Below are 22,700 nucleotides of genomic sequence, written 5' to 3'. Positions count from 1 at the left end.
AGGGGTGTCTGAACACTCCTGGAGAAAACACTGCCGTGTTATTTCCCTCCTCAAACAACACCCTGTGCCAGCAGGGAGCCCTCTCACTCTGCTGCCAGCCGGGCAACGCGTGTGAACGGGGGACACGTCAACCAGGATGAGCCTGAATGGTCAGGAAATCCACATCCCTCCCCCACTTGCTGAGCGTTCTTCTGGAGCCAGGAAAGATTTCATGCTGGGAAGTTTAGAGTTCACCTCCAGGAGAAAACCACTGCAGCAGCAATCCCTCCCAGCTGCTGGCAGGAGCATCCCGCAGGTAGCTGCAGCTCCTCGGAGGAGCAGAGCTGGTGTGGATCATCCCTGCACGCTCTGTGCCATGGCAACAAGAGTTGTCTTCATGCCACGAAGAGGAGTGTTCAGTTGAAGCTGCTGTTCAGCTCTCCTCTCCGTATCCATATGCCATGTGGAGCAGCACTGACCCGTTGGTATGGCAGCGCCATTCCCTCATCCAAGAAAACGTCAAGTCCCTCTCTCCTTGGCTTGCAGTTGGCAGGAGTTTATCCCACAACGTTGTATTTATATTGGGTAAAGTTCAGGGAGAAATACTGCTGGAAACTGTGTCGTTTTGGGTAAAGGGGAGGGGAGTGAAGAGGGGAAAATATGTGCTTTTTTAGAACTGAGCCGAATTGACTTAGTTCCCCGTGGTGACCTGCTGAAACAGCAAAATGGTCTTCATCTCTGACTCACACAGGCTGGAATGGGGTTGGATTAAATAAAAAAAAAAGCAGTTAAAAAGAAAGATTGATGTCTCAGACGAGGGATGTCAGATCCACCCTGCTGCTCAGATGTTTGCCAGGAAAGCCCACAGAGGTAGGTGCGAAAAAGTTTGCAGCTTGGTGTGAATCAACTCGTTTGCCACAGTTCCCACTGGTGCATTTGAAGTCGCCACGGAGGGTGGGATCTGTGGTGGGAGAAACGTTAATAAAGGAATTAATAATTATGTACAGAGCTCTCTGAAAACAAGCTGTCGTCGCCGAGCGGGTGGTTTGCGGCGCTCAGCAGCTGAGAGAGCACTGGAGTGAACCGATGCTTGTCCTTTCAGGTGCCTCCATCTCTCTGATGGACAAGGAGGGATTGACAGCCCTGAGCTGGGCCTGTCTGAAGGGCCACCTGCCCGTGGTGCGTTCCCTGGTGGAGAACGGAGCTGCCACCGACCACGCGGACAAGAACGGGCGCACGCCGCTGGACCTGGCGGCGTTCTACGGCGACGCAGAGGTGGTGAGTGGCCTGGGATGCACCCAGAAGGAAATGGGCAGTTGGTGTAAAAGCCAGAAGAATTGTACAGTTCAGCTTGCTGTAGCAATAAGCGCAGAAGGTCCCAATCTTTCATTCGTGCAGGTGCTTCCACACAGGCTGAATCACACAATGGTTTGGGTGGGAAGGAACCTTAGAGACCATCAACACCCCTTCTGCCATGGGCTGGGACACCTTCCACCAGCCCAGGTTGCTCCAAGCCCCATCCAACCTGGCCTTGGACACTTCCAGGGATAGGGCAGCCACAGCTTCTCTGGGAATTCCATTCCAGCCCCTCACCACCCTTATAGGGAAGAATTTCTTCCTAATATCCAAACTAAACCTACTCTCTTTCAGTTTGAAGTTACTCCCTCTTGTCCTGTCCCTCCAGGCTTTTGTCCAAAGTCCCTCTCCAGCTCTCTTGGAGCCCTTTTAGGCCCTGGAAGGGACTCTAAGGTCTCCCTGGAGCCTTCTGTTCTGCAGGCTGAACACCCCCAGGTCTTCCAACCTGTCTCCAGAGCAGAAGGGCTCCAGGCCTCAGAGCATCTCCATGGCCTCCTCTGGATTTGCTCCAACAAGTCCATGTCCTTCCTGTGCTGGGGACCCCTGGGAACCTGGACTACTCCAGGTGGGATCTCACCAGAATGGAGTAGAGGGGCAGAATTTCCTCCCTCAACCTGCTGCCCACGATGTACCCTCAGACCCCATGGAGGCGTTCTTAGCTCAGGCAGTGGAGCAGAACAAGCTTTTGCTTGTCCTACGTCCCCAGCACCTCATGTAGGTCTCTCCCAGGAGCAGAACTGACTGTTGGGCTTCTCCTTGCAGGTTCAGTTCCTGGTGGACCATGGGGCCATGATCGAGCACGTCGACTACAGCGGGATGCGGCCCCTCGACAGGGCCGTCGGCTGCCGCAACACCTCGGTCGTCGTCACCCTCCTGAAGAAAGGAGCAAAGATAGGTAGGGACAAGGGGACTCTGCCATCGGCTCTGTGCTCAGGCAGGACTCGAGCAGTGGGGCTGGCATCCTAAAAAACACGAGTGTAACCCCGAGGCAGCCTCAGCCCCAGCCGGCGAGTCAGCACTGCCTTCCTAGTGAAACGGGGACTATTATTTTTTTTTTTTTTTGCTGTCGTATTACTTTAGCAAAAGTTAATCAATAAACAACTGTCTCTTTGGCAAGGTCTTTCCTCTGGTAATGCTTTTTCTATCTTTACTAGTCTGAGTCGACAAGTGTACTCTGTCCATGCCTTGCTGTGAGCTGCTGCGTTCACTCGCTCTGTGTATGCTTCCAGACCTCAGTGTACCTGCACTGCGCCACACAGCCGCTCACGTTACGTTTTCCTGTGAAAGGGGATTTTGCTGGTGCATTGGCTTCCTTGCTGCCTGCCTCTCACAGCTGCTTTTTTTCCTTTCTTTTTTTTTTTTTTTTTCACACCTTCATCCATTTTTTTCCCCCTCTCTCCTACAACTTTTTGTTTTCTCCTTTCTTTGAAGGTTGTCAGACGTTACCGAGTCGCCCACGAGGTATATCTCATTGCTGTCAGCATCAGCTTCGATCTGATAGCTTTGTCAGCCTTGCTTTCTCCTGTTTGATTTAGCCTGCATGCGACCCCAACACCTCTAATCTTTTAATTTACCTCACCTTCAAATAATTTTTTTAATGACTGTTGCAGAGAATAACTTGAACTCAAAAACTAACCTCCTTCCCCCAAAACGTACTGAATATACTTATAGAATATTGTTGACTTATTCTTCACCCCCACTAATGAGTTGTCCCCAAATTTTTGCCACCCCTTCCCTCACAGTATTAGTGCTTGAGATCAGAGCTGGCTCTGCAGGGTGGCCCCTGTGCAGAGGCAGAGTGTCCCCAGCCCCACGACGCCCTCGGCACCAGCAGCACTTAGACAGGACCTTCCCTTTGTCGTATTTTCTGCCTTAATGGATTTTCTACTCTAGTCTTTCACATCTTGTGAAGCTGGAAATCACAATCCACTTAACCACAAACCACCTATCGACAGCCGAACTGCAGATTTCCCCAGTACACTTGCAGAGATTTTAATTTAGAAATGCTTTTATGTAACCACTCTGATTTTTTCCTTTTAAATACAGTTTGTTTCCCCCATCCCAGCCAGTTCCACATTCAGCACTGCCCTCTTGTGGAAACGGCTCCATCCTTTCCCAGGCCACTGGGATTGGCATTAATGACTGCAAAGAAAAACCAGTGCAATGGGGATGACATTAATTTAAGTGCCAGAGGAATTATCAGCTCGATCATTTGGAGCACTCTGCCCTTTGACCATGCCAAGTTGTTCTCTCCAGCAGAAATTCCCACCCCAGGGTATTTTTTCCACCCAGCTTCCTACCACCCTTGCATTGTATGAGTTCTTTACCCATCATGCATCCTGTACACTACAGGTCCAGCAACATGGGCGATGGCAACCTCCAAACCAGACATCATGATCATCCTGTTGAGCAAGCTGATGGAGGAGGGAGACATGTTTTATAAGGTGAGGGGAGTGGCTTTGGGAAAAGGCAACAGATGCAGTTTGCAGCATCTCTTGGTGGGAGGTTTGGGCTGTGTTGGGTCAGTGGTTGGGCTTCTCCAAACCGTGGTTCTAATGCTGCCTCCTTAACCTGTGGCAGGTCAAAGCATTTCTCATGTTCCAAACCGTTTGGTTTTGGTTAGTGGGGTTGGGGAAGGGGGGATTGATTGCCCAGCTCTGTAACAAAGCTGAAGCAAAGCCAAGTCGCTCTGGATTTGAGCCAGCACCTCGTCTCCTCTTTGAAAACACCAGAACCCAAGTGTTTGTTGGGAGTGCTGCTGCCATGGCATCAGATCTGGCAGCCTTGTCCTTACCTGGTGGGCTCACTGCTGGGGAACGGGGCGACGGGATAGGATATCCCAGAAAAACTCCTGGAAGAAACATTTTGCAATGAAGGCAGATTGTCAGGACACAGCTGGCTTTGTCGTGTCCTGTAGCCCGTGGGAGACATTCCACTGCTACAGTAGAGTGTCTTTTTTGCTCTCTGTTTATTTTAAGCCGATCTTTAAAAACCTGGAGATTTGCACACACACAGAAAATGTGCAAGTACAACAATGATTCACTGTGAGGCTCTAAGGGTGAAGCAGAAAATATGCAAAGCTGGCATTGTAACAGGAGTTATCTGCCAGAGATACGCGATACAGCTGAGAAACCTGAGTCTACAAGTTTTTAAAACTCACTATTCATAGCTGCAAAATTTATGTCTGGGTCATCAGGAACGGCTTGTGTCCTAGATCCCATCCTGCCCTCTTTCTCTCACCCTGGCTGTGTGGCTGCCCCCCTCCAGGGCTCACATTGTCCCATCCCAAAATTAGGTGCCCAAAATAGCAAAGATGAGTCACCTTTGAAGGTGACTGTTGCGTCCCAATAACTATAAAAGGAACCCAGTTACCAGACTTAGATGGAGACACCTGATTTTTAGATGTCTAAATTCAGGGAGGTGGATCTCAACCTGTTTGTCCAAGTTCAGAGCCACGTTGGTGCTGTAACATTTATCTTTGCTGTTGCAGAGGCTTCTCTGAGCCCCAGGGCTCCACCCAAAGTCCCACAATTCCTATTCCTTACTATTAAGCTTTAGATGGAGGGTGTTCTCCAGGAACGGGTAACGGATCACCCAGCCCAAAAGACCATCCAGCCAGGAAGCAGATGGAGTTGTATCGAGCTAACACCAGTTCTGCCGTGTTTCCTGCTGTAGTGTGACAGCTCTGTACCAAGTGGGAGATCTCAACTTGCACGAGGCATCTGCCTTTCCAGCTCAGATGTTCCCTTGATCAAATGTTCTGGCTTTCCTTTCTAGAAAAGAGCTAAATAGTGAAGTTGTGTTTCCTTAACCACCTAAAACGTTCCTGGGGCTGGCGAGTGAGTTCTCTGCGGGGAAGCAAACTCAGCCCAAGGGTGTGTTTTGACGTGTTTTCCTTCTAATAGAAAGGTAAAGTGAAAGAGGCTGCCCAGCGCTACCAGTACGCCCTGAAAAAGTTCCCCAGGGAAGGGTTTGGAGAAGACCTGAAAACCTTCCGTGAGCTGAAGGTGTCGCTGCTCCTCAACCTGTCCCGGTGTCGAAGGAAAATGAACGTGAGTCCCCCCTCTTTTCATGGCCTTAAGCCCAACCTGCCACCTTTGTGCCTCTGCTGAGACACCGTGCTCTGACCTCTCAGATCTCTCCTCTGTCCAACCTGCTTTGTCCTTCACGGGGCGCTGACGTTTTATGATTCAAAAGCAGTAATGATTTAATATTCGTTTCAGGTGATTAAAAATTCATTGCTATGTTTATAGCCCTTTGAATTTTTTATTGCTCCCTTTTGATGATGATGTTCACGTCGTCACATGGGGGTGGGTGGAGGCATTTTCCAGCTTTCTGGGGCAGTGATGAGGAGGAGCCAGGAGATGTGCTCCTTTGAATACTAATTAATTTCAAATGAAGGAGCATATGCTTAGGGGGTTTGCACTTCCCCAGGGCAGTGACTCATCCAGAAACACCCCCACAGGCTCCCTCTCCTCCCAGAACTGCCAGATCCCTGTCACTCTCCCCTTTCCCATCTGGCAGCATCCAGACCAGCTCGTGCAGATTCCCGTTCTGCCAGCAGACAAGTGCCACCTCCCCTGGCTTGGCGTGCAGGGGCCTTCACCTTTACAAATTAAAGTCCCCTTAAACTCAAAAAGTAACATCTCTGCCAAGGCCATGAGCCAGCAAAGGTTACACTGGAGGGGAAGTGACACCTTCATTTCTTTGAGATGTGAGGGAGAAGGATGGAAAGCAATGGGAGTAAAATCTTAGTGCTGGGGAACAAACATAGTTTGGAGAAGAAGTGTGAAACTTGACTTTAAATCAGCCAACTCACAGCTAAGCAACTCCAGCTCTTGTCCTGTGCTTTAAGGACAAGATTTTTGATTTATCCTTAACTGGAGAATGTGAGGTTTTGGGCAAGAAAAGTTCAGAGGCTTTTAATTGCTCCTGCAGTTTTTGCACCTGTAGAAGAGACCATAAAAATACCTGCCTTGACTACATTCCCAGTTGAGTCTGTTGGGCAGTATCTCCTCAGTAACTGCTACTGAAGGTGCAAATAGAGTATGAGCTTCCCCAGGCAGGGCATCCCCATAGCAAGAGTTGGCTTCCCACGTTTTTGAACAAATCAGGAGCAGCACTGTTCCTTTCTCCCAGAGCTGCTCAGGTCAGCAATCCAAAGCTTAGCTGTGAAATGGAATCCTCTCCACAGGGAAAAGTTCTCCTTCCCAAGTGCTGAGCTTCAACTAAGCTGAGCTTAGTGGGACATGGAGCATTTGGGACAAGGCAAGGGAGGACAGCAGCAAGGGCTGAACCAGACCTGACAGTCTGGTCTCGTGGCACTGCCACTGGAAAGCACCTGGAGCAATCCCATCCCACGCTGCCTGCTCCCAAAATATCCTCCCAGGTGAGGTGTAGGGGAGAAGTGAGGAACAGTGGGACAGGTGGCACTGATAGGGGACCTTTGCCAGACAGGTCACTGAGATATCACAGTCCTGTCCTTCACAGGCAGTTTTCGTCAGGCCCTTGAAGAGTGTCAGTGTGGTGCAGAGAGGGAGGGGGAGGGCATGGGAAAGGTTTCCTGTGGCTTTCAACTATGGGAAAAAATCCTTCATGAGATAACATTCCAGCCTCTGCGAGACCAGATGTTTCCTCAAGACTGTAGGTTGTTGGAGAGGGATCTGCATGCACTTGTTGAGGACACAATGAGAACAGAACCAGTGGCACTCTGGCCTCTGGGGGTGATGACAGCAAGGGTGTTACCAGAGGTTTTTTTGGACATGCCATCATAACTCTCTGGCTGTAAATGATGTTGAACCCACGTGAAACATTCCAGTACCATCAAGTTTCCCATGCTATGTGCAAAAAAAAAAAAAAAAAAAAAAAAAATCCATATTAAGTTTGTTTTCTTCCCAAGCTGTATATATTTTTATTTCTGTATCTGTTCAGTCACTGACCTGCACACCCATTGTAATGGCAGGATTTTGGGATGGCGGAGGAGTTTGCCACTAAAGCTCTGGAGCTGAAACCGAAGTCTTACGAAGCTTACTATGCAAGAGCAAGGGCCAAACGCAGCAGCAGGTGAGGAGGGACAGAGAGGAAGGTGTGAGGGGCTGGTCTCTGCAAGCCTGGCCACCCCAGCATGGGCACCCACTCTGCAAAGCCGTGCATTGCCCCCTTGGGAAGAAATGGCCAAGGAGTGTTCATTAATGAGATCACAAATTTCTCAAAACTCCAGAGTAACCCCCCTCCCTCAATTGGTGAATTCTGAATGGAAGTGTTTTGAGAGGTTTGTCTTAGTGGAACTTTGTCTGGACATCTTACGACACTGGAAACCTGGACAGCAGAGTGGGGTGTTCTTTTTCAGAGTACACTTTAGCTCAACCACAACTTGGACTTGAAGCAAGATATGACTCATGGCCTGTGTTGTGCAAGAGGGCAGACTCATTCCTCGTGGTGGTCCCCTCTGTGTCCTGCAGCCTTTCCTACCAGGGCTGACCAGCTGTGCAGTGGCTCCAGGCAGGCGCCGGCCAGGGAGTGTCCAGACAGAGCTGTGCTCAGAGCACTGCAGCCAGCTCCTGGAGAGCTGCAGCCCTGGGATCCCCCTTGTCCAGCTCTCTGAAGGCTAAAACACGTGAGATTAGGTTAATTTGCCGTTCCTAAATGAGCAGGGGGGCTGCTTGGGAGTCCTGTTCTCGAGGGCTGGGCACGCTGTCGTTGCATCTCAGTTTAAACAGCAGCTGAAAGGCCTCACGTGGCAGTGCAGGGAATGTGTGAGCCCACCTGTGCAAACACCCCAGCTCAGCAGACACCACCATTTGAACTTCCATGCTGGAGGCAAGTGTGGAACGGGACTCCTGGCCCAGCTGGTGCAGTGCACCAAGTCCTGATGTGACCTTCTGTTCCACAGAGGAGCCCTGCGAGCTGAGCCACATGCACCTCATGCCTTTCCCAAAACATTTGCAAGGGACCTTAAGACCCATGTTCCTCTCCAGATGATATCAGCCCCCCACATACCAGCGTCCTTTTGTCCCCTGGTCTCTCCAGCAGAAAATGTCACCCCTTTGGCTTTGCTTCTCCCTGTCCCAGTCTGTGCCCAGCAGCACCTCTGGGGTCACACAGCCTGGAGAGGAGGAGGCTTTTCCTTCCTCCTCTTGGTCTTCAATGGCTTGTGCAAAAGATTAGGCTGGTGTTGGGAGGTTCTGGGGGGTTTATTACTGGTGGGGGAGTTTTCCCCCATCTGGGTGGGTTTTCCCAGATGACAGTCATGTTCAAACACATAGGTCTGCTCCAAAGCAAACAGTGCCCCTGTAAATAACCCCCTTCCCAAGCCCCCACCTCCCTGTTGCACCTCCCAGGCTGGCCTTTCCCCCACAAAGGCTTCCCCAGGCAACTCACAGCCTCCAGCACGTTGCTCGATTCCTTCGTTCCGAGGGAGTTGGACAAATCCATTGCAAAATTGGAGAGACAAGCCATGCCCAGAGCGCTGACCCGTGGGAGCCCCTGAGCTCTGGAGCCAGCCCTGATGCTGTGTGGTCTTGGCATCAGGCAGAAGTTGGATTTTCACTGGCATAAGTGGTTGCAGCTCTGTCAGAGCTTGTTTACAGCAGTGCTGAGCCGAGCTCGTGGCGAGCTATGTGTTGGTGTCCCCTTTGCTCACGCTGAGGTGAAGCTCAGTGAGGTGCTGAGGGCAGTAATTAATTAGTCCTAATGCACACCACGGAGTACAGGCATGTTTGCTAGGCTGGGTTGTGCCATCTCAGGACTGCGTTCCCCTCTTCTCCAGAATTTTCCTTCAGTTTGGATAAACTAAATCCAAGGGAGACCCATAAGGCAGAGTGTGAGAGGCACAGCGAGCAGTAGCAATGACAAACATCTCCCTCAGTAACACAGACGAGCCACTTACCCTCCTCTGGAGCCTCTGGAAATGGCTCCATTCCAATCCAGAGTAACTTCAGTTCTCATTTCTGTCCCTTTGTCGAGCAGGCAGTTTTCAGCAGCCCTGGAGGACCTGAACGAGGCCATCAAGCTGTGTCCCAACAACCGTGAGATCCAGCGGCTGCTGCTGCGGGTGGAGGAGGAGTGCAGGCAGGTGCAGCAGCAGCAGCAGCAGCCGCCGCCGCTCCCGGCAGAGCCGGAACCCGAAGTCCAGCACGAAGAGCTGTACTCTGTGCAGGATATCTTCGAGGAGGAGTACCTCGAGCAGGACGTAGAAAATGTTTCCATTGGCCTGCAGACAGAGTCCAGGCCAAACCAAGGGCTGCCCATCATCCAGAGCCCACCCCCGTCCCCAGCTCACAGGGACTCGGCCTATATCTCCGGCTCACCTCTTGGCTCTCATCAGGTCTTTGATTTCAGGTCCAACAGCTCCGTGGGGTCTCCAACCAGGCAGGGCTACCAGTCCACATCTCCTGCTCTGTCTCCGACGCACCAAAACTCACATTACAGGCCCAGTCCTCCACACACGTCCCCGGCTCACCAGGGCTCCACGTACCGCTTCAGCCCCCCTCCCGTCGGAAGCCAAGGGAAGGAATATCAGAGCCCGCCGCCGTCTCCTCTTCGCAGAGGCCCCCAGTACCGCGCCAGCCCCCCTGCAGAGAGCATGAGCGTCTACAGGTCACAGTCGGGCTCCCCGGTGCGTTACCAGCAGGAGCCCAGCGGGGTCACCCAGCTCCCCGGCAGACCCAAGTCTCCGCTCTCCAAGATGACACAGAGATCCTTCCAGATGCCCCAGCTCCCCGTGGCCGTGCCCCAGCAGGGGCTGAGGCTGCAGCCAGCCAAGGCACAGATCGTGAGGAGCAACCAGCCCAGCTCCGCCGTCCACTCCAGCACTGTCATCCCGACCGGGGCGTACAGCCAGGTTGCCCACTCGATGGCCAGCAAGTACCAGTCGTCGTCGGGGGACATGGGGGTCAGCCAGAGCAGGCTGGTCTACCAGGGCTCCATCGGGGGCATCGTGGGCGACAGCAGGCCCGTGCAGCACGTGCAGGCGAGCCTCAGTGCCGGGGCCATCTGTCAGCACGGAGGGCTGGCCAAGGAAGACCTTCCCCAGAGACCGTCCTCGGCGTACAGAGGGGGGATGAGGTACAGCCAGACACCTCAGATCGGGCGGAGCCAGTCCGCTTCCTACTATCCCGTGTGTCACTCCAAGCTCGACCTGGAGCGTTCTCCCCTCCCCGCCAACCAGCTGGGCTCTCCGGATGTGTCTCATCTCATAAGAAGGCCCATCTCAGTTAATCCCAGCGAAATCAAGCCTCACCCGCCGACTCCCAGGCCGCTGCTGCACTCTCAAAGCGTGGGCCTGCGCTTCTCCCCTTCCAGCAATAGCATCTCCTCCACCTCCAACCTGACTCCCAACTTCCGCCCTTCTGCCTCGATTCAGCAAATGGAGATTCCCCTCAAGCCGGCCTACGACAGATCGTGCGACGAGCTCTCTCCGGTGTCCCCCACGCAGGGGGGTTATCCCAGCGAGCCGGCCCGCTCCCGGACCACGCCCTTCATGGGAATCATAGATAAAACCGCTCGGACTCAGCAGTACCCCCACCTCCATCAGCAGAACCGGACCTGGGCCGTGTCGTCAGTGGACACTGTCATTAGTCCCACGTCTCCTGGCAATCTGCCCCAGCCGGAATCCTTTAGCCCGCCCTCTTCAATCAGCAACATTGCCTTTTATAACAAAACCAACAATGCACAGAATGGCCATTTGCTAGAGGAAGACTATTACAGCCCCCATGGGATGCTGGCCAATGGGTCCCGGGGAGACCTCCTGGAGAGAGTCACCCAAGCCTCCTCGTACCCCGACGTCAAGGTGGCAAGGACGCTGCCCGTGGCGCAGGCCTACCAGGATAACCTGTACAGGCAGCTCTCCAGGGACTCCAGGCAAGGGCAGACGTCCCCAATCAAACCAAAGAGACCATTTGTGGAGTCTAATGTGTAAAAGACGCTTGTTGGAGTAAGACCCTCATGTTTTCAGCACACACTTCCAAGCTTGATTTCCATGCATATTATTATTATTAATTATTATTATTATTATTATTATTATTATTATTATTATTTTTATTTCTCTCTGGTAGCTACATGACCAAGTTTCTCCGGTACTTTGTGTGGTGGTCAGACAGCCATGCACGTGCTCCAGCCCTTTCGTTCCCCAGCTGACCGTGAAGCCAACATCAGCCGAGCCAGTATCGTTTGCCCAATTCCAGCAAAATTCCAACCAGGATATCTTAGTCCGTGGTGCGGGGTGGCCCAGAGATATCCCTACGCAGCGGGAGGTAACCAGCTCTTTTTCAAGAGACAATTGCCTTCGATTTAAATTGGTTTCTTTTGTCTCGATGAGCTCTTACTCAATTCTGATGGGAATTCCTAGGGATCACAGGAGCCTTCCCAAGGCTTGATCTGCGGGTCCCCGTGCCAGCCAGGTCGTTTGGCTCTTTGCCCCAAAGAGCAAATTACCCTCAGCGAGCGAGGCCTGAGGGTGATGTGATGTAACACCAGTAGCTATGCACAACACCCATCCTGATTCCTCTGGTTTCCAGCATTTTAATCCCAGTTGGATTCCTTCCTTCTTGAACCGCGTCGTCGGTGGTGGGGTGGGGATCACTTTGCTGCTTTCCAAGTACCTGCCAGGTGCCCCTACACTGATTTCATTGCTCTGGGACGTTTTACAAGCGTTGAGGGCTTAAGGTTGGCCCTTTCTTTACGTGTTTTAATCAGCCAAGGGAATTGGCCAGGAACCTGTTGTGTGTGAACCGGGATTGCACCAACTTCCTCACACACAGCATTTGCACCAGGGAGGGTCAGTGCTGGGGCCTTCATTTGTGGGGGGAGATTTATCACTTGAGAGGAAAAACAAAAATCTGACTTTAAAAGTGGTATTCAAGGAGAAAAATCACAATTTTTAATTTTTAATTTATTTTCTTTTTGATGATGAGGATGCAGAACATTGGCACGGTGGGTCTCAAAAGAGAAAGGGTCCTTCTGCAATCCCAGCCCTGCAGCACCCCTTCCCTCCAGCTCTCTCCCACCAGAGAGCCAGGGCTGTAGCAAGGGCTGCACCTCTCTAAGATCCCTTCCCAAAATCCTGGAAAGCAATGCTGTGTTCCAGAGCTGTACATGGCAGAGACCATGTTTTGCTTTTTGAGGAGCTGTAGTTAAAAGACACCTATTTATAATTTATTTATGTTACCTATTTCAGGACATTTTTCATTTGGGGGTTTTTTCTCTTGTTTCTGGGGTTTTAACCAAATGCAAGTCACATCAAGACGACGTGAAAAGCAGGGGCCAGTTCCAAGATCCTTTTTATAGGATTTTCAATAAGTTTTCAGTTATTCGCCGAAAATTTCTTTTGGGTTGGGGGGGGGGTAAGAACTTCCTTTACCGATTCCCTTATTCCTGGTGGGAATTCCTCCGTTCCTGAGGGCGAAGGGTGGGATGCCAGGGAGGGGGAGAGCGATAACCCTGTAGCTTGTTTTAAAGCAAACTTAGTGCCTGTTGCCCGATGCCGAACCTCACTCATATCAACTCTTGGGAGCGATCTCAGTGCTGAGCAGGGGGAGCGATACCTTCCGGGGTCTCCAAAGGGCTAAATGTGAATCGATTGCAAGACTTCTTGAACCAAATCACGGGCTCCAACCTTGGCTGGTGTCAGTGAGCACATCCCAGCGCCACTTCACTGCAGCTGCAGCCATTCCCACCAGCTCAGGACTGGGTCCGAAACTCCTTAAGCAAACCCTGGCTTCGATGGGGCTTTTTGTTTTCTTCCCTGTGTGGGGCTCAGCATATCTTGTTGCTGTTTTGTTGCCTAATTTGCTCAGAGCGAGCTGGGACATGCAAACCTTGGGGGGTGATGGAGGCTTGTGTCTCATAGACACATGGAGAGCATTCAGGGGAGTGTTTCCTCGATGAGTTTTGGCCATTTGGGGCTGTTTGGTCTTTGTCCGAGTCGGTATTTGGATTGAGGTTGGTGTTTTCTTCCTTGAGGTGCGACCCAGCGCTGACTCTTTGCTTTACCACAGGGTAAAGCGGGGGCCACACTGGGACCCCCTCGGTGGGGGCACCCAGCTCCGTGCCCTGTTTCTCTCCTTGCAAAGGGGGTGCGATGGTTTTCTTTCTCCCTCTCTTTTTTGAAGCAGCACGTTCTGCTTTGTAAGGAACGGCCGATTTCTCCTCCGCATCCCGCGCGCCCACGGCCGGCACACGTATCCCGCGTCTGGAGCTGCACCAGTCGCTTTGCTCAGCACCTCTTGTCCTCCAGCTTTCTGCCCAGGTGGCTTCCTACCTTTAGTTGCTTCTTTGAAAGGAAAAAGTAACCAAATTCAGCCCCATCCCTGTTTTTCCCGGCCGAGCGAGGCGCACTGTGGCCGCGCTCCGGTTCTCCCCGCTGAGATGCCAACGGGACGGTCCGAGAGCAGCGATGGGAGAACTGCCCGTGCTTTGCTTTCGCTGCTCACTGCCTTGTGCTCCCAGTCCTGTCCTTCAGAACGTCCCCTCACAGCACTTCTGTGTGTAACTTTCGGGCTTATGAAGATGTTTCAAGGGAAGATGAAAACAGCTCACACTTTTCAACACGGACACCAAGCTGAAGAAGGCTTAAAACACTGCGGCGTGCAGGTTTTTTCACAATTCCACGTGTTACATTTTTCACAGAATTCTTGCACTAATGGTTTTCCATCTGTTCTCTCTGTAAATGGGTGCACTTTACTGTTTGAATTTGTTACTATGATAAATACTGGATATTTAAGCGTGAGTAGTGTCTTCATTAGAAAAATAGCAAAACAGCTCTTGTCTCTTAGTGTATTTTTCAAAAAAAGAAAGGAGAAAAAAAGAAAAGAAACGAAGCAATGAATCATAACATTTATAGCACAAGAACCGACTCCTGTATATAAGCATCAACAGATTGAGTAATTTTTGAATACAAAATTATTTGCAGCGGTTTTAAGGCACTTCCCCAGCAATTCCCTTAGGGACAGTCGAGGCAGGATGGCTGCTGTGGTCGCCGGGTGGGTAAAGGAGCACATCTCTCCCTGGAAAAGCTGTTCTTACACACTCCCCTGTGTCTTCAAAGTCATGATTTGGGCTTGGCAGGAGGAGAAGCAGGTCGTTCTGTGTGGTGCTGCCATGGTCCTGTTGCACTCGGGGGAGCACGAGGTCGGATCTCACCTGAGGGCCTTTCATCCTCTACTCTTAGATCCAGGTCTGACGGGCCCGGGCTGCACTGTGGGATCACATCCAGAGTTTCAGACATGGTGCTGTCCTGTTTGTCCATGCTACATATTTAATTACTCTTTGGGTAATTAAGATGCAGGACAATGCTGCCAGCTGGTGCCTCCATCCCCTCCTGGCTTCAGTGGCACGGCTGGCGAGCCCCATCTTCAAGTGAGTGCAGGATTCTTGGATGCACCGAGTAAAGGAGGTTCTTGATGACACTGAAACTCCGGGTTCAGTTCTTGGGGTGCACGGGGAAGGTGCCAAAGGTGATGCTGAGATCGACCCCTTTCTTCAGCCAACCTTCCTACCAGGTGTCTCTCATCCTCACCTGTGGCTGCTCCAAGAGCCAAGTGTGCCTCTGCAGAGCTGGAATCATCTCTCCCAGCATCAGGTGGTGGGTGTCTGTCCCATCCCTCAGTGGGGATTCATCAGCTCTTGCTTTGTCTCCCAGGTCAGGAGGATGCTGTGGTCCCAGGGGAGGGGACACCCACCTGATGGGGGGCTCTGCAGGGTCCCCCCAGCCAGGCTGGGAGTGGCAGTGGAGGGCTTTGAACACAGTCTTGAGTGGGCACTGAAGTGCTTAGGAAAGGGAGGGTTTTACAGACAGATCCTTTGGGATCCGTCTCCAAAGAAGGCACAGCCTGAGCTGCCTTCTCTGTGTCGCTACGGGGGGGGGCTGTGCCGGCTCTGACAACCCGAGGCGTGTGTCTGTCCATCTGTCTGTCCGTCTGCCGTGGCACCGGTGCCCAGCTGGGGCTGTTCGAGCACTGAACTTTTTGGTTATTTTTCTTTAACTTGGCTGTGAGGGAGCCGCGTGGCTGGCGTGAACACGGGAGTGTGCGTCTGCCAGACACCGGAGCCGCGCTGGGATCGGCTCTGGAAGCAGGGTGGGTACTAAACTGGGAGCGATTCAGTCCCCTTCACAAAGGTTGCTGTATATTCAGGGTTACCCAGGAGAAGTTTAGCTAAAACCGAAGTGCCAGCTCCGCCTTATCTAGAGAACCAAGCAAGCCGTCGTGCCTGCTCGTCCTCCGCCTTCCTCGCCCGGGGGGGCCCGTGGTGAGCTGTCGGGAGCTCCTTGGTGGTTGTACTTTGTTTTAGTCTTGGGAATTCAAGATAACTCTTCTACCGGGATGTCAGTGTCTACCCAAGGGCTTAGGGGAAGAGCTGCTGTACCCGCTGGGACCTCTGTGGATCGATGCCTTCGCCCCGCGCAGTCCGGCGGGGTGCGTGTTGGACACAAAGCACAATGGTTTGAAAGCGAATCTGCGTGTTTTTTTTTCAGCTTCGTGTGAATAATTGCTGGATTTTCATTCAGTCAAACTCTTTTTTCTAATATATAAACCACTAAGGGCTCAATTCTTTAGCAAAGATGCGTTCGTGTCCAACTCCTGATGTACAGCTGGATCTCACCACAGCTGGGACAGAGCGGCCCGAGAGGAGCACAGCGTCACCGGGGAAGCCAGCAGACCCCCAGCCCACCCGCCGTGTCCTTCCTCCTGCTCATTTTCCAGCTGTCACGGTACTGGGGAGTCAGCAGCCAGGTCCCATCCGAAGGGATCGCATCCTGTGGTTGTGACAACAGAGGGGCTGCTCTGCCAAAAGACTTTGTCCCTTCGGGTGACGCTGTCCGGGGACAGCGGTGGGGCGGGGAGGCGTCTCCTCCAGCGGGTCGGGGTCGGGATGGGTGGGTGGGAGAGCCTTGTGCCCAGGGAACTGGGTCACCACGGGTCTGCCTCGCTGTGCACTGCCCAGCCAGGCACTGAGAGCAGCACTGTGTGCTACGTGCAGCCCCTTCTGTCGTGCCACCGCCAACCCAGAGACTCGTGTGGACTCTGCCAGCACTGCCGGGCTCACCCTGTCCAGCCTTTTCTTTGCCATAGTGTTGCATTCAGCGTTCAGTCCCCCTTCTGTCTTCACATCCGAGAGGATCTGAGTTGGGTACAAACACGTCCAGTGCACCTGCCTTGTGCTTTGTACAATTCCCTGGTTGCCATCCTCCGAGACACTTGCTGGGAAGATCTTTAAGACACTTAAATTTTCCTTTAGCTTTTCTATAATTCTGATGTAAAGGACTTTCTCTCTGTACAGTATATTATCCAATGCATGTTCTGTTCTCTCTACTGATATATTGAACACCACACGGTTGTGATATTGTGCAGTGGGAAGAGCAGCCCCTGCCGACAGCAGAGGCCTTTGCCTCTCATCTCTAAGGAAAGAAGAAAACATATTTTTTCCTTTGCTGTATTTGCTTGAGCAGAGTTTTCTTGTCTGTACATGTGAGCTGTGAGATAGATGTGAAAAGTTCAAAAGAATGCATTTCCCCCCCCCCCAATGTATACAGATTGTAATCTGTACAATGAAAACTGTATGTATGAAAAAATGTACTTATTTATAAATGGTTAACACTTGGAAATGGTGTCTGGGCTGCTGTTTTTCCCACACTGGGCTGAGTGAAGGAGTGCTTCTTGGTGTGGAAATGATGGTGCAAGGGTTGGGTCTGGCAGTCACTGCGTGGGGATGGGGATGGGGACCTGGCATGGCCAGGAGCAGGAGGGGACAGAAGCAGCGTTGTCAGCAAAGGGCATATAATAATATAGGGGATAATAATTGTGATAAAATAGATGAGGGAACTCCATCAGAGAGTTTTCATCATCATAGAATCACAGTGGTTTGTGTTGGGAGGGACCTTAAAGCCCATCCAGCTCCATTCCCCTGCCATGGGCAGGGACACCTTCCACTAGCCCAGGTTGCTCCAAGCCCCGCCCAACCTGGCCTTGGACACTTCCAGGGATCCAGGGGCAGCCACAGCTTCTCTGGGCAACTTGTGCCAGGGCCTCCCCACCCTCACAAGGTTTCTGGGTTAAGTTGGGAAAGCACAGCCTGGTGCTGAGGACACTGGAGCACTGCAGCTCCCGAGACCCTGAGGGTCCCCTCACTTCATCCCTGCTGAGCCCAGGGCTCAGTTTTGCAGCCAAACACCCCTCACAGCTGTGACCATCCAGCCTCCACTGCTGGGCTGGGCTGGACACACCACGCTGGAAGGATATGGCATATGGGGGCTGTGGTGAGCAAAATCCCCCAGCTTGGGCTTTGCTGGGGTCTGTGTTTGCTTTGGAGCACTGGGATGTTGGAGCTTCACCTCCACAGCTGCCCGTGCTGTAACCCAGAAGGGAGCTGCTTTCTGCAGAGATGAGCTCCCATCTCAGGGATGCACCTCCGTGTTGCAGTGGGTCTCCCCCTCTTCCACGGGCACATCAGTGCGTGGCCAGATCCTGGAGGTGTCCCCACGGGATCGCTCACACAGCCACCATTGAGCTCTGCAGTGTCAGACAGGACAATCCCACTCCAAACTCCCACCCACCCACCTTCCCCAGCCCCTTGGGCGGCTCCTCTCCCAGCCACCCTCAGCGTGTGGGAGCTCAGGGGTCCCCTGAAACGATGATCTGGGGGGGTACAGACAGGAGGAGGAGGGGTTAGCTGCAAACATTTATTACATTGGGAGCATCCATTGAGCAGACAACACATCTCACGCGAGGGGAGAACATTTCGGACACGAAGCTGCTGAACCTGCACAGACACCGGGTCACTCCAACCCCCCTGGGAGCTGTTTGTGAGGAGCAGCCCCCATGTGTGGCTGTGGCTGTGCTGGAGGGCATGGGAAATCCCCAGGGAGTGGGAAATCCCAAACATCCCCTCTGCCCATGGGCACTGGGAACGGGCTGTGGGATTGGGCCGCTCACTGCGGGGAAATCTGCACTCCTTCCCCCTGTCCCCAGAGCAGGGCAGAGCCTGGAGACCCCCCTCCTTCACACCTCAGCACCACTTCCAACCCCTGCCCCTGCCCTTGCCTGTGGCACTGCCATCCCCACGGGGCTGGGCCAGGCTTGGGGGGCACCGGGGGCTGCGCAGGGCAGAGCTGAGGAGGATTAAGGCCAAGCAAGGCTGAGTCCAGTGGGCAGCATTGCACCAAGAGCGTGGCCTTCCCCAGCTGTCCTCGTCACCCTGACACCACGAGGAGCCCGTGCCAGGGATCAGGGAGCTGGGGGTGTCACTGGCTGCCACCACCCGGGCTCTCTCCCTCCGTCAGGGTCTTGAAGTCCATGGAGAGGGCCAACTCCTCGGCCAGCGGCGGGCGCTTCCACTCCTCCCGTGTCACCACGTAGCCCACCACCAGCCCGAAGGCCACCAACATCACCCCCAGGGTGTTGGCCAGGACGCCCTCGGGCACAAAGTGGCTGTAGGAATCACTGCAGGGATGGAGTGGGATACTCAAGCCTTGGGGCTTGGGGGGTCTGTCCCTCCCTTGGCTGGGAGCCCCTCCTCATCCTCATCCTTCACACTCTCGGTGACAGCACAGCCCTCTGGTGGGACTGTTGGCAGCTCAGCAGCTTCCCTGCCAGATGTGCTGCCCCAGCCAGAGGGACATGACTCCTGGGGTGCCCCTTGGCCCTGTCCCCACAGTCCTGGGGCTGGAGGGAGACCCACTGGGGACATCACTGTGTCCTCCAGCTGCAAGGGCAGAGGCCTCAGGGACGTGAGTGTCCCCAGAAGGTTCTGCAAACACCCAGCTGCAGGGAGGTGACACTGGTAATGTATTCCCGTCCCCAAAGAAAGCTGTCACAGGATCCAGCCCTTGTTAAACATCATCTGGGAAGTGACTCAGCAGCAGCAGAACTAAAGGCCTCAAAGGGAGATTTAAGAGCTGCAGCCTGAGCAGGGGCCAGACTCTGACCCAGGGGGCTGGAGCAGCCAATTGCTGGGGGTCAGGGCGGTCTGGGGGGTCACCCTCTCCACCCAGCTTGGTCACCCACCTGATTTTGAAGAGGAGCATCTCAGTGATGCCCAGCAAGCAGGAGGCGATGGAGAGGATGAAGAGGGCGATGCCAAAGAAGATGTGCTGGGGCTTGTACCGGCCTCGCAGCGAGAAGGAGGCGCCGGGGAACAGGAAGAAACCACAGCCCAAGAGCCACTGTGGGGACACGGGGGTGTCACAGGTGCTGAAGAATCCCTTTATCCCCCGGGGGGGCTCCCCAGCCCTCACCTGCAGGAGGTAGAGCACGAAGGCGGCCATCCCACACCAGGAGTGCAGGCTGTACATGTCGGGGGTGCCCTTGGCCCGGTGGGACTTGAAGACGGCGATGATGCCTGCGGAGAGGAGCCCGTCAGCACACCAGGGTCACATCCTGCCCCCATCCAGCCCCCCCAGCCCGGTGCTCACCCACGAGGGCGATGAGCAGGGCCAGGCCGTGCAGCAGCGCGTGCAGGGCCTTGGTGGAGCGTTTGGCTTCGTGCCTGAACACCCGGTACACCAGGAGAGCTGCGGAGAGAGCACACATGAGCATCCCCGGGGGTCCCCCACCTCCCCGCACCCCGCATCGCCCCGGGGTGCCACACGCGGGTGGGGAGGGGGTCCTGGAGCATCCTCCCTGTGTCATTTATCACCGCTTCGTCCCCTTCTCTCCCTGCCCGGCCGAGGCTCCGGGGCGTTTCGGAGGCTGCAGCCGGGACGGGGCGCGCTCACCGTCACCTTGCAGGAACACCATGCCCAGCACCATGCACAGGGGGTGGGCGTTGAACTGCAGGGGGCTGTGCCAGGCCACGCCGCCCCGGTACCGGCCCAGCCAGGCGCCCGTGGTGGCCAGGAGGGTCAGGCCGAGCAGCTGCGACACGGCCACGAACGCCGAGAGCCCGGCGGGGCTGGCGGGCGGCGGCCCGTCCATGGAGCCTGCGGGGACACAGAGCAGCGGGCAGCGGAGCCGCGGTGGCCCCGCGGGGTCCCGGCCGGACCTGGGGCAGGGTCCTGCTGTGGGCAGGGTCCGGCACCTCCGCCCCGCCCTCACCTGCCGCGGAGCCGGAGCTTCCTGGTGTGGCTGCGTCACCCGCACCTGGAAGTGGCTCCCGGCGGCCACGGCACACCCGTCCCTGTGCTCCTGCCCCTGTTCCTGCTCCTGTCCTTCTTCCCAACCCTCCTGCCCTCCTGCCTGCTCCCCTGTCCAACCCTCCTGCCCGTCACCCTTCTCCTGTCCTTCCTCCCAACCCTCCTGCCCCTGTTCCTGCTCCTGTCCTTCTTCCCAACCCTCCTGCCCTCCTGCCTGCTCCTGCTCCCCTGTCCAACCCTCCTGCCCCTGTTCCTGCTCCTGTCCTTCCTCCCAACCCTCCTGCACCTGTTCCTGCTCCTGTCCTTCCTCCCAACCCTCCTGCCCCTGTTCCTGCTCCTGTCCTTCCTCCCAACCCTCCTGCCCCTGTTCCTGCTCCTGTCCTTCTTCCCAACCCTCCTGCCCCTGTTCCTGCTCCTGTCCTTCTTCCCAACCCTCCTGCCCTCCTGCCTACTCCTGCTCCCCTGTCCAACCCTCCTGCCCTTGTCACCCTGCTCCTGTCCTTCTTCCCAACCCTCCTGCACCTGTTTCTGCTCCTGTCCTTCCCAACCCTCCTATCCCCTCCACTCTGCTCCTCTCTTTCTTCCCAACCCTCCTGCACCTGCCTGCTCCTGCCTATGCCCTGCCTGCCCCATTTCTCCTGCCCCAGCCCTCTAACCACACCATTGCCCCCAGCCCCAGCCCTCCACCCTTGTCCCTCCATGCCTGACCCTCCGTCCTTGTTCCTCCATCTCCTTCCCTCCATCCTTCCCCATCCCTCCATCTCCATCCCTCCCACTCCATGCCCATCCCATGTCCCACCCTCACCCCCTCCCCAGCTCACCCGCCCCCAGAGCCCCACAACGACCCCCAAACCCTGACACAAGAAAGCAGCCAAGGGATGAGCAACACTGCTGGGGACCCCCTCTGTGACAAAAGCAATGGCCCTTGGGGACATGGGGCTGAGTGAACCCCTGTACTGGGGGGGGGAGAGGGACAGACACGTGCTACCCACCCACAGCCACACCAGACCCCCACCCCACGGCCCCCAAAACCCCCCTGCACCTGTGTCACGCTTTGTGCTGGGTTATCCCCCGATGGATCAGAGCCACCTCCACCACTGCCAAGCCACCTCTCCTCGTCCTCGTCACCCAGAGCCAGCAGGTCCCAGCCCCAGGGTCCCCCCGTGCCCCAGCCCTGCTACCTCTGGGGAGGAGCACCCGGCAGACAGACCCACGGTGCTGTCAGGACTGGGGGGAGAGTGGAGGTGGGGGGGATGTAGGATGCATTAAGACCACGCACACACTTTATTCCCAGCCACCTTTATTGGATCAGCCAGATAAGTGGGTTAAGGGAATTGGTTTATCCCATTAAGTTGCACTGCAAAGGCTGCCTGCCCATGTCCAGCCTCACTGCCCGGGGCCATGGGGTGCTCTGTGGGATGGGCAGGGGGACCAGGCTGGGGAGGGAGGGGGCATCTGGCACAGGCACAGGCTCCTCTCGCAGCACAACAGCCACCCCCAAGCCCTCACCACGCCATGGGGCTGCTGGTACCTGTGGGGGTCCCAAATGGTTGCCCGAGTACCCTGGTCCTGCCTACACATCCTCCCCCCACCAGATGCAAACATCTGGCCCTGCTGGCACTCACACGGGGGGTCAACCCAGTCCCCAGCAGCACTGAGGATGGAGGGGCAGGGAAGGACCCCCCCAACCACGGTGACTGGCAGTGGGACACGGAGTGTTTGTTGGGAATGGGATCTTCCCAGTTGCCTGTGAGCCGCAACTGAGTGCTGGGAAAGCTGGAAGTGACCAGACCCTTTCTCCAGCCATCCCAGGATGGGGACCTGCCTGTCCCCTCCCAGCCACGGCTCTCCCCTCCCTGCATCCCCAAACACAAGCCCAGGCCCCCTCTCCCAAGTGCTCCCGATTTTCTCTGGGGGAGGGAGGGCGTTCCTCTGCTTAAACCGCCCCCCCCCCGCGATGGCCCGGGGAGGGGGATGCCGTGAGCACATCCCACAGCCCGTGAGCACATCCCACAGCCCGTGAGCACATCCCACAGCCCGGCAGCCTGTGGGGGTCTCGGGGGGTCTCTGCTCTCGAGGGGGGCTGTGGGCTCAGGCAGGGGAGGGGGCTCGCTCCAGTTCATAGCTGGGGGGGGCCTGAGTGATGTATTGGGGGGGGTTGGAGACAGACACCCACGCAGCCCCCCCCGGGCCCCCGACCCTACCTGTGGGTGCCGGGTGGTGCCGCCTGCGCCAGGCCCAGCAGTGAGAGTGTCTGAGCAGGGACAGGGCCACGGCGTTGGCAAGGCAACGGAGT

At 55.0% G+C, this 22,700-nt stretch overlaps 2 protein-coding genes across 7 annotated transcripts in view; one reads left to right on the top strand and one right to left on the bottom strand.

Annotated features, from left to right (window-relative positions):
* The window catches only part of TANC2 (tetratricopeptide repeat, ankyrin repeat and coiled-coil containing 2), a 235,032-nt gene extending 220,976 nt beyond the window's left edge, over window positions 1–14,056 (top strand). For all 5 annotated transcript variants that reach the window (XM_027745287.2, XM_039380377.1, XM_039380379.1 and 2 more), the window contains 6 exons: window positions 1,082–1,257; window positions 2,098–2,230; window positions 3,688–3,779; window positions 5,241–5,387; window positions 7,298–7,398; window positions 9,304–14,056. In XM_027745287.2, coding sequence (XP_027601088.1) covers window positions 1,082–1,257; window positions 2,098–2,230; window positions 3,688–3,779; window positions 5,241–5,387; window positions 7,298–7,398; window positions 9,304–11,254 — 2,600 coding nt within the window. In that variant the 3' untranslated portion in view covers window positions 11,255–14,056. The remainder of the gene's footprint in view (window positions 1–1,081; window positions 1,258–2,097; window positions 2,231–3,687; window positions 3,780–5,240; window positions 5,388–7,297; window positions 7,399–9,303) is intronic.
* A 3,943-nt stretch (window positions 14,057–17,999) lies between these two features.
* LOC114001892 (cytochrome b561) lies at window positions 18,000–22,700 on the bottom strand. Of its 2 annotated transcripts, XM_027747440.2 has the most exons (7): window positions 22,609–22,623; window positions 21,447–21,631; window positions 20,048–20,251; window positions 19,745–19,843; window positions 19,568–19,671; window positions 19,338–19,495; window positions 18,000–18,773 (listed from the first exon to the last, which is right to left on the bottom strand). In XM_027747440.2, the coding sequence occupies exons 3-7, from the start codon at window positions 20,244–20,246 to the stop codon at window positions 18,575–18,577; spliced, it is 759 nt and encodes a 252-aa protein (XP_027603241.1). In that variant the 5' UTR covers window positions 20,247–20,251; window positions 21,447–21,631; window positions 22,609–22,623; the 3' UTR covers window positions 18,000–18,574. The 2 variants fall into 2 exon arrangements, with proteins under 2 accessions (XP_027603241.1, XP_027603251.1); XM_027747450.2 differs by lacking the exon at window positions 21,447–21,631 and having other exon boundaries at window positions 22,609–22,700.

This window comes from Pipra filicauda, unplaced genomic scaffold (assembly GCF_003945595.2).
Source record: "Pipra filicauda isolate LSUMZ 115617 unplaced genomic scaffold, ASM394559v2 scaffold193_size2426894_pilon, whole genome shotgun sequence".
Taxonomy (NCBI): Eukaryota; Metazoa; Chordata; class Aves; order Passeriformes; family Pipridae; genus Pipra; species Pipra filicauda.
Note: the sequence above shows the minus strand (reverse complement) of the source record. Positions and strands in the feature narration are given on the sequence as shown.